The sequence below is a fragment of the Chrysochloris asiatica genome, unplaced genomic scaffold (genome assembly GCF_000296735.1).
Source record: "Chrysochloris asiatica unplaced genomic scaffold, ChrAsi1.0 scaffold00069, whole genome shotgun sequence".
Taxonomy (NCBI): Eukaryota; Metazoa; Chordata; class Mammalia; order Afrosoricida; family Chrysochloridae; genus Chrysochloris; species Chrysochloris asiatica.
Genome location: NW_006408587.1, coordinates 4,437,488 through 4,448,866, shown reverse-complemented (window position 1 = coordinate 4,448,866; position 11,379 = coordinate 4,437,488). Strand labels below are relative to the sequence as shown.

At 46.1% G+C, this 11,379-nt stretch overlaps 1 protein-coding gene across 1 annotated transcript in view; it reads right to left on the bottom strand.

Annotated features, from left to right (window-relative positions):
• The window catches only part of EPB41L4B (erythrocyte membrane protein band 4.1 like 4B), a 223,632-nt gene that overhangs the window by 176,468 nt on the left and 35,785 nt on the right, over positions 1-11,379 (bottom strand). Inside the window, exon 4 of the mRNA XM_006864734.1 lies at positions 11,229-11,378. Within this exon, the coding sequence (XP_006864796.1) occupies positions 11,229-11,378 (150 nt within the window). The remainder of the gene's footprint in view (positions 1-11,228; position 11,379) is intronic.

Sequence of the window (11,379 nt, the reverse complement as noted above, 5' to 3'; positions counted from 1 at the left end):
AAAAAAAAAAAAAAATGCAGTCTACTCCTGACCTCAGTGTGTAAGAATTACGGCTATCACACCAAAATGCACTCTGGGTGAAACTACATTCAACCAAGTATGAGCAAAGACGGAAATGCAACCTCTGGGAATTGCTGATGCCACACAATGGCCTGCAAAGGTGGCAATGATTCTTCTGTGGGTTTAGGAGTCCCTGACCATCTCAAGACCTCTAGGTGCTTCAGCACCCACTCACCCACCCACATCCAGCCATTCTGGTTCTATCAGTACACAAATATCCTCCTGCTAGACTGCCCCTACTTGAAGCTAGAGTCTATGTTTACTCGCTATGTGACGGGTCTGCTAAATCCTGACTCACCTTCCACAAATCATGGATAATAACAGTAACCACCAACAAGTTTTGGTGCACTTAGCACAGTACCAGGCACATTTGAGGGGTTTCATGGAAAAATGGAATTAAAAGAGAATGGACTTTTCCCATTGCCTTTTGAAGCCCCCTCCTACAGTGTTGGCTCTTTCCATGAACTCATGGTACTCATCCAGCCTTCTTCATTTGCTCCTTTAAGACTCAGCGATACAGCTGGAGCTCAGACTCCTTCCTGACTCCAAGGGGTCGAGAGCCCAGGAAGCAGGGGTTTCTGGCTCTCTTCCATAATGAGTTTCTATCAGCTTTTTCCTCTGCCCAGACTATCTCCCAGTGCATTTGCACAGCTAAACTACATGCATCCTTTGAGGCAACTCAGATGTCACCTTGGGCATGCAACCTTCTCCTAGTCTACCCCTTCTAGAGACTGAGAGGTCACAAAACTTCCCTTGTCATCCCTACACTCCCCCCAAAGCCTAATGCAGCAAAGGTTTGTTCTTTGCTGAAGGGAGAAGGGACACTCAATGAGTAAAGACAAACATTTTGGAAATAAATAAATAAACCAGAAATTAAAACCAAGTAGGACTACGGAGAGAAATCCAGCTTTAGAAAGAAGCCACCTAGGTTGCAGAAGGCTCAAGCTTAGGAGGACTAGGGTAGTGGGGGTACAAGGGGTGCCCCCTCTAGTTCTTATCTAAACTGTCAAATTGCTATTGTCAGATGAGCTCTGGCTGGTAGCAGAGCACAAGTACCCCCAGACAGGCAAGGGAGTTCTAATGTTCCAAAGCAGGCGCTCAGAATACAAGCTCCCAGATGTACGGGAGCTCGGCAGCCACGCCCACAGGCCCTTTAAGCTGCCAAGAGGAGGAGACAATAGGAGGGGAGTTTGCTTCTCTACATGGATAGGGGCAGTGAGGTAGACCAATCACAGACAGCTCAAATGACCAGTCAGCATTCGGGAGCTGACCCCTTAGATGACAGTCCAGGGTAAGGGGAGGAGCTCTGAGACCCTCTAAAGAGAAACAAACTTGGGGGCTACAATCCCTTTGAGTTCCCGGATAGCACCAACAGTTAGGTGTTTCACTACTAGCCGAAAGGTTAGCAGTTCGAATATACCCAAAGACACCTCAGAAGGCAAGCCTGATGATCTGCTTTCAAAATAAAAGCCCTATAGAGCCGTTCTACTCTACATATGTGGAGCTGTCATGAGTTGTGAGCTAGGCTCTATGGTAACTAACAATACAGACCCTATAGGACTCTCTGGGTGGTTAACACACTTGGCTGCTAACCAAAAGATTGGCATTCAAATCTACCCAGTGGCACCTCATAATAAAGGACTGGTGATTCACTTCCCAAAAAAAAAAACACCCATTGAAAACCCTCTGGAGCACAGTTCTACTCTGACACACACGTGATCACTATGAGTTGGAGTCAACTTCACAGCAGCTGGAAAAAATAGACCCTATTCAATTGACTTGAAGGAACAGGGAAGGAGACTGTCATCAACCAATACCTGTTAGTCATTTTTAATATACATTTATATCAAATACAAAAAGAAAACTGTAGAGATGAATACACCACAGTTTTAACAAGAGTTATATCTGCTTAGTGAAATTTCAGATGTTTTAAGTTCTCTAGTTTTCCTGCATTTTCTTTGCTTTAAACATGTTCTAATCTGGCAATCAAAGTATGTGACAGTGGCCATTCAAGACCACCAATTGTTCTCTATTCACTGAAACAACTGAGGAAGGAGTCAGGAATAGGAGGGAAATATGAACTACTTGGCTAATTGCTTCCATGTACAACAGCCTCACTTGCCATGAGACCAGCAGAACCAGCAAAGTGCCTGCTTAGCACTGCTGAACATTTTGATCCATAGACTCCTGATCAAAGGGGGGAAATGCAGAACAGAATTCCAAATCTGAATAGACTCTAGACTTTCAGGAGTCATGGTGAGTGAATGAACCCCTGGTAACCACTGTCCTGAGATAATCTTTAAACTTTAAATCAAAAATATCCCCTTGCAGTTGTCTTAAAATGAAACAATGCTTTAGCTTAACTAGTGGAAAAATTCTGCCCTTTAAAAAACCATCTATATGGGATCAAACTGACAACAGCAACTCAGAAGATTAGACAAGAACCATAGGGAGCAGTGAGTTTACATTCATTCATCAAGGAAGAATAACTCAGAAAAGGAGGGCAAGAATGGGTGTACAATTCCAGGAATATAATCTACATCACTGTATTTTACATACAGAAACTGGATTGTACATGTAGAAACTGCTAAAATAGTATGAATGTTTTATTGTGCATATGAGTATCTGCAACAACAAAATAAATAAAATTTAGGATAAAAAAATGAACTGAGGCATAAAAAAGACAAAGTTATGGGGGGCTGTATAGGCTGATCTGAACAAATCAGCAACATGCTTAAGCAGCTGAACCAGCCCAGGGGCACTTGCCGTAAGCTGAAGAAGTAAACATCAGTTCAGACAACAAGGTTTTCGCCAAAGAAAAGGCTCAAGGCAGAGCAGAGAGCAGGCAAAGGAAACATACCCCAGGCAGGCCAAAGAGAGAAGGATGAAATAAGTGTTTTGAGGACATATTGTGGGCAAATTTCTGTGGTTCCTGGGGTGGATTTTTCCCTAAATACCCATACAAGAATTTAAGGGGAAAGGCCCCTCCCTGACCTTTTGCTATTTCAGAACTAAATAAAACTGAGCCTTTGTCCACTGCAACGTTCTAGGGACAGAATTCAAAGAGATTATTATGCATGTGAAAGTGCTTAGAAAGTTAATATTTGTTCAGACTCCTGTACCAGGGTGGGCTTAAGTGACTGGTACTGCAGGGGCTGGGCAGACTCCCCCTGCCCCTTGGCTCCTTCCCCCTGAAAACAGCCCCAGTCCCAGTCTCCCACAATATTAACACTGACAATCCTCAAGTGTGGAACCAGGTTTAGAACTGGGTTCCCTGTCTGGCCAGTTGCAGCTGTTAGATTTCACCTGTATCACACTCTGAAAGGGTGTTCACTACCCACCTCTCTTTTAAAACAATATAAGCTACTCATGCCCCAAGCACGGAACCAAGCCTCCCCACAGTCTTCTTCAGTTTGGGAAGTGGACAACCTTCTTCAGAATCACTTGAACACTTGTTACAAATCCAGCTTTCAAAACTACTGAATCAAATTCTGAGGATGAGATCTGCGGATTTTAATTGGAGAGCAACGACACATGGCAGACAACTCTGTATGCTGACGTTAAAGAACCATTTGGCTAGAGGGGCCCATAGTTGGGAAAATGTGTACTACTTCAATCACCAGGGACACACCCCCTTTCCATGATCCTGTTAGGGTCAGGGGTCAGTCTTTCCTTCTACTGCTGACCCTGCCCTTCACAACTCTGAAGGCTGGGCAGTCAGGGTCTCCAAAGTAGCCCATTTCAACTCTTTCACTAAGGACTAAAGAGAAGTGGTTACGAATCGAGCTGCTAACCTTAAGGTCAGCGGTTTGAAACTACCAGCCGCTCCACGGGAGAAAGATGAGGCTTTCTACTCCCGTAAAGATTTACACCCTCAGAAACCCTGTACAGGGTCGCTATGGGTCGGACCCGACTCGATGGCACTTAACAACAACAACTTTATAGCCACAGGCCTCAGTTTCCCTAGGTGGAGGTGTCTTATCTGGAATCTCTTTCAATTCCAAAATAAGGCAGCTGACCCTATGCCTTCCACTGGATCAGAGTTTCTAGTACCAGTATTCCAAAAACATGCTTGTTTTTCTGATTGCTTACTGGGAGGGACTGGGGGGAGCAAGGAGATTTTTGTCTTACCCAAGGTCACATACTTGTTTTAAAGCATCTCTCGGACTGTGCCTGACTTCCAGTTTCCACTAAGAAAGGCTGAGCTATGTTTTACCCTGCCTGGCACAACTTTCGTTTATCTTTTTTTAATGTTTATTACTAGAGATTTTTCCAAAGCTTTTCCATAGGCCAAAAATGATGCCTGCAAAGTAGAGAGGATTACAACCTATCAGCTTCCTTTCAGCACCTTGTTATTTACAGAAGCTTTGCCTATCTTTATTGTCATTTAATCCTCCTAAACCAAAACACTTAACAAGTTACCATCAAATTGATTCTCACTCCTGAAGACCCTGTGTGTTGTACAGCTGAATTAAGCTCCACAGGATTTTCAACGGTATGACGGCCAGGTCTTTCTACCAGGACATTTCTGATGTTCTTAATCACTCTGAATCACAAAAACCATATGCACAACAGAACAAAGCACTGCCCCTGCCCCGTCCTGCACCAGCCTCACAATAGTTGTTACATTTGTGGTCTGTCCACCTGTTATACTGTGGTGGTCTATGGGTTACTGTGAGCCTGGAATCTATTACTACTGGTGTTTCAAATACCAGCAGGGTTACCTATGGTAGGCAGGTTTAAACAGAGCTTCCAGACTAAGAATAGACTAGGAATAAGGAATAGATGGCTTAATTCTAAGGAATTAGCCACTGAAAACCTTGTGGAAAAAAAAAAGTGCTTCTGGGTGGCTTCGAAAGACCAACACCTGGATTAGGAGCCAAGCACTTAACCATCTGCTCCACCCAAGGAGTACTCCTTAAATCCTAATATCCCCATTTGAAAGACAAGAAATCAATGTTCAAAGAGCCTAAGTAAATTGCCCAAGGCCAGGCTACAAGACTCAACTTAGATCTTCTAACTCTGAAACTCATCAGGTTTGCAGGGTCCCAAGAGTCTATTTTGCATTCCAGATAGAAGGAAAGCAACTGATCCATCCCAGGCAACAAGCCGTGCCCTCCAAGGCAAAGCAGGCATGCTAACCAGACAGCTACACACCCTAACAACTCTCCACAGAGCTGCCAGAGGCCTGTGTATGCAGGAGAGTAGGAAGACTGGGCTGGGCCGCACGAGCAAAAGCTATGCCAGGGATTTAGTCAACAGAGGGTACCACTGCCAAGCACACTAATTGTATCTTCAGCAGCATTAATAGAAGGAAGTGTCTAGAGCAGATTGAGAGAGGGCCCTGCCCTGTTCTGACCAGACCAGACCTGAGGGCTGGGCAGTGCTGGGCCACTGAAAGGGAGGTACCCTCCAGGGCAGGGCCAGGTGTTCTGAAGAGGCGTGGTTCAGGGTGGCACTGTGATTGGGAGGATAAGTGAAAGATTCTCTTGGGAGCTGGGTTAGTACAGCAAGCCCACTTAATTTAGACTGCATGGAGTCCTGGTGTGGCGCTATGGGTTAATGTGCCAGACTGCAAAATCATTTGAACTGCAAGGTCTGCAGTTCAAGCTCACCAGCTGCTCCTCGAAAACCCTATACAGGGTGGCTATGGATCGGAACCGACTCAATGGCACTTCACAACAACAACATAGGTGGGTTTTTTAAAAGATCCTTTTATTTACAATTTATCAGAGATTGAGAAGTCACTGACTATCCATATGTTGTTACTGTTAAGGGCTGTCACATCGGTTCCAACTCATAGTGACCCTATATGGGGTTTCTGAGGAGCAGCTGGTGGATTTGAACCACCAACATTGTAGTCCAGGGCATTAACCTGCAATGCCATACCAGGGCTTCATAGCAAAGATTAAAAACACCCAATGGCGCTAGAGGACTCAGTCACCACCAGATAAGGAAGCCTGAATCCCTATCAGAGGAAGATGCCTGGAGACGACAACTACAGTTGTGGTTTCCTGTATTTTATACAGCAATTGGGCCAGGGCCCTGCCAAGTGCACTGGATACAGTAGGTATTCTAAAAATGCACAAGGGACCCTGGATTTGAGATCCTAGAATCCCAAGTGTCAGTCGCCAATTCCCCTACTCATCTGCCCCCCAGCAGCCTGTCTGGGTGTACCTGTCATCCACAGTCAGCATGGTGGTGATGGTGTGCTGTGGAGTTGGTTCCGACTCATAGCGACCCTGCACAGGTTTCTGAGGCCTCATTTGTCTCCCGCGGAACGACTGGTAGTTTTGAACTGCTGACCTTGAGGTTAGCAGCTTGACTTATACCCACTATGCTACCAGAGTTACTTAACTCAGCCTGTTGTTGTTGAAGTGCCATCAAGTTGGTTCCGACCCATAGTGACCCTGCATAGGATTTCTGAGGAGCTCAAACTGCCAACGACCTTGCAGTTCTAACCGACTTTGCAGTCTAGTACATTAAACTATTTGTTGTTGTTGTGAAGTGCTGATGAGTCGGTTCTGACCCATAGTGACCCTGTATAGGGTTTCCAAGGAACAGTTGGTGAGCTTGAACTGCTGACACTGAAGTCCATCTCATTAACCCCCAGCACCATTTATCCATTTCTTGTTGTTGTTGTTGTTAGGTGCCATTGAGTCGGTACCAACTCATAGCGACCTTGTGCACAGTAGAACGAAACACTGCCTGATCCTGGGCCAACCTCACTACTGTTGCCATGCTTGAGTCCATCAATGCTGTCACTTGGCTGATCCATCTCGTTGGGGGTCTTCCTCTTTTTATCTGACCCTCCTCCACCTTACCAAACATGGTATCCTTCTTATAAAAAGACAAGTTTCTAGCAGCAATGAAGATGTGAGCTAAGTCTGGCCATGGTACACAGATTCCTGTCAACCTGGAGTATGGTGAGACCTAGGGACTCCTGAGCCCATGGACAAGGACATAGCCACAGAGGGCTAGAGCAGAGAATGAAGTGTCCAGCTGATACGAAGTGAGGGGAGATGCACAAGAACGCCCATACTTGCAGATAATATTCATTTGACCTAGCTTCAATGGCTAGATGATCAGAACTAGAGTAGAGAAAGAAAAAAAAAAAAAAATTGAAAGAAAATAAGTGTAATTTGCTACAATTTGATGAACTTGACCTACTCTTATGGATGGAGTAGCTTAAAATACCAACCAAGAGGAAAGGAATCCACACAGCAAGGATCATTCCCATCCCCTTTGTACACAGGGTTGATAGGGATGGGCAACTTAGACATTGGCTACCTAAAATGGAGGGCTATAAAGGCATGAAGTGGCTGGCTTACAAGTTTTCAAGAGGGAGTTTAGTTTCCAGGGGTGTGGGGGAAGGTAGAATCTCCACTGAGAGGTTTTCATCCTGTCTAGATGCAGCTGGTGAAAGGAGATGGAGGTAAGACTCTTAGGGTTCAATAGTCAATAATTGTTATCATGACTGACTGTGATGGTTGCAACGGTACAGATAGAGGTTTTGTAGCAAAACGAGGGGAGCGGTTGATCTTGCAGTCCAGGAGCGGAGGGCCCTGGGACCATCAAGGGAGAAGACTGTGGGAGTGTGGGACCCTATTCAGAGAACTGGTGACGCCAGAGAAGAAGGCAGAGATGTTAAGAGATGGAGTGGCTTGGGACTCTAGACTCATGGAGGGAGAGGGGCTGTGTGCTGGAGGCCAGGCAGCAAGCTTGCAAGATATGACCTTTGGGTGTTTGAATGTTGAATTATTGTATATTTCTGAGAGTTTTGGAGTACATCCAAAAAAACAAAAAACAGAGGAAATAGAAGCAAATACTGTAAAATAAATAAATAAATAAATAGATGCTTTAAAAAGAAAAGACATGTTTCTGTGGAAGGGAAATAAGAACCCCAGGGAGGAAGTGGGGAAACTGGTGTTACATGGAGGGAACTGTAATCACTGAGATGAAACTAAGTGTATGATTTTGTTGAATGTAAAACTGATGATCTGCTCTCTAAACCACTCAGTTCACAATTAGAAGTTAAAAACAAAAAAAGTCAACAGCAACTCATGATTAAGACTTAAAAATTTTTTAAAAACAACATGTTTCTGCGTGTTTCTCAAGAGGCTTGAGGCCACATCTCATTCACCTTTGTGTTCACAGGGCAGCACTTGGCACACAGGATGGGGCCTCCCAATAAATGTTGACTACACTGAACCGAGGCGCCATAGCCCTGTAATACTGAGTGTGTTATTTGTGTTGGAGGCAACTGCAGAATACAAGTGTCCTGACTCAGATTAATGCAAAGGTTTATGACAACATTTAAAGTATGTTGAGTAAAGATATTCTTAAAGCTAACACCACCAGAGGATTTTAATTACTAAGGAGCCACAGCTGGCCTGGCATGTCACCAACTGCCCATGGAAGTGAATGACAATGAAAACCCAGCTTAGGGGAATCACCAACAAAGATAAATCCTAGCTGTGCAAACAGGTAGCAAAGCAGCATCAGTAAGAACAGAGTCCAGGAAGTGATAAAAATTCAGGAACACAGAAGAGAAAAGTAATGACCCAGCTGGACCACATGCCAAGAAGGACCACATAAAAAGAGAGCCTGGTTGAAATGGATCTGATGAACAAGTTGTTGTTGTTTTTGTTGTTAAGTGCCATCGAGTTGGCTCCAACTCATAGTGACTCAGTATAGGGTTTCCAAGGAGTGGCTGGTAACTTTGAGCTGTCAACCTTGCAGTTCAAACCAATATAGCAGTCCCGCACATTAGCCCACCACACCACATCAGGAGTCCAATGAACAAGTACAAATACTAAAATCTATCAGGGAGCTGGCCATCTTAACCTTGGAATTAGGAGAATTAATTACAAAACTAGCAATCTGATCTCAGACAACTGGCCTAAGAGACTGTGTGTGATGCCGTTTTAATAGCTAATAAATCGTTAAATCACTGAGCTGTGCTCATGGGTGATTATTCTTCATTCTTCCTCCCTGACAGCTCATGTGACAAAAGCTAGCGTTTGCTTTTTATTTGCCATTGACTAGGATATATGGAGTCCTAGTGTGGCACTGTGGGTTAATGCGCCAGACTGCAAAGCCATTTGAACTGCAAGGTTGACAGTTCAAGCTCACCACCTGCTCCTTGGAAACCCTATACAGGGTTGCAATGGGTTGGAACTGACTCAACGGCACTTAACAACAACAAGAAGGATGTATATACTTATATATAAATTAATATTTGGGGTCATTAAATCACATCTTTAAAGGCATCCAAAAAAACCTGTCATCATAAAAAAGAAGCCTGGAATGGGTGAGCTTGTTTGGCCAGTATCCTTATAAAAGCAAAGATATCTTTTAGGATGAAATTCTCTCTTTCCCCAACATTCACTGGAGGCCCCATCAGCTGCCATAAGTCACCAATCTGCTCAAAATCCATTCATTTATGTACCTCTTTGGATCTGTTCACCATGTATGCCTTTTATTTACTTAGTATTTTTCATCTCAGAAATACCACTGTAAGCTAGGTGCAGAGACCTGACTTGAGCAATACATGTTATAAATGAATTATCCCTGGGGAAGAGACAAGAAACCCACTATCAACGAAAGTTCCCAAGGATTGCATTCCCTTCACAGATCAGAGAGGCAAAATACGCCACATCCTCTCCAAACACAAGCTTCCCACAGCCTGCTCACCTCATTACTCTCCCACCTTCCCCAGGCCTCCTCTTCCAGGCAAATAAAAAAACCCGAGAAAGTCCCATTCTTGGGGAACATGAAGGTTTTAATGCAATTTTAAGGACAACAGCTCTAAGCACCAGAACGCTGGCTCCTTTTTCATGAATAAAAAGGCCCCAAAAGGATCTTTTCATAACAAAACTATCGGGAGCACAAAGAACCACAAAAAATAAAACTGCCATAAACTGAAACTGTCTCCAATTTGAACCTACACAGGTCATTATTACACCCCACGCCAAGCAGGCTGATTTCCCATCCCAGATCCTTAAATGTTCCTAGTTTTCTTTAACGAAATAACAAGAACCTCCCCATTTGAGAAGGCCTAAATGCTTCCTTTGTAAGTCTGGGTTATTTTATTGCTTCCCTTGAAACCCTGGGGATGATGTGCAGCATTCATCTAAGGCTCATTACTGCTGTGTCCTCAGTCACACCCAAAGATTCCGGAAGGCTTCGTCTGCCGCAGCTCCCGTTGCACAGAAGGTACCCCATAAATGTGTGGCTTGATTTGATATGATTCCGCCAGAAAGACTACTCTTTGGAAACCGGACGCCCTACCTAGGGAAAGCAGCGCCTGGCCAGCTCTCTGCTAGGGGAGGAGGTGTAGCCACCTGTGGGCAGGAGGCCTGGGACAGAGACGAGACCGTCCTGGAATGCCCCACTGGCCCCAAGCACGTTGGCCCAGGGAGAAAGTCCGGCACCCCAGGCTCCACGAACGCCCCAGGGCCCACTCCCCACGCCACAGCCAGGACTCGGCTGATGAAAAGTTGATTCTAGAGTTAGCTCCCAGGCCGCCCAACCCCCAGAGAGACTGCAGGCGAGTAGGGCTCTCTCTCTGGGTTGATGGGGAGAGGTTGGTGGCGCCAACGAGAATCAGTAAGAGTCCAGTGATTCTCCCAAACTTGAGACGCTCTCCGGGCATCAAAACAGGGTGATTCTCCTCCTCGCCTGCTTCTCCCCGCCGTCCATCAGGGCCTGGTAGCCCGTTCAAGGGGGCAAGTCGGTCACGCTAGGGCATCCCCACGTGGCTTTAAGATTTTCTACCCAATAGCCCAACACCGGAAGGTCCCTGCTAGAACCAGGGAACGGAATGGAAACACCTGTCACCCGCGCAGAGGGCGGGGACTCAGGGTTTGTGGACTCTGCGAGCAGGGGAGGGGTAAGGCCCAAAAGATGAGAAGGGGGTAGAGATGGCGGAATCCAGCGGTTCAATGTGCCAAGGAGGGGGCGCGGGCCAGGCCTGGGCCCCGAGAAGACACTAGGAAGGGTGGCCCAAGAAGGAACCAGAGTTCGGAGTGCTCCCGTTGAAGATGGGGGAGGGGATTCCTGGAGAGACGCCAAGGGGGAGAGCCCCAGTGAAAAAAACTGGGGCAGGGGGAGCTGCCACGAGGGGCGCGGGATGTCAGCTGCCCCGGACGGGTCCCGTCACTCACCGGCAGGTCCACTCTTACTTCGGTCCCGTCGAGCAGGAAGACGCGGCAGTAGAGGGTAGCCTTGGCGGCACCAGCGGCGGGGATGTGCACTGCCGCGCCGCCCGTGAGCAGGGGCCCACCGCCAGCCGGGTACACGCTGCCTCCGGGCGCG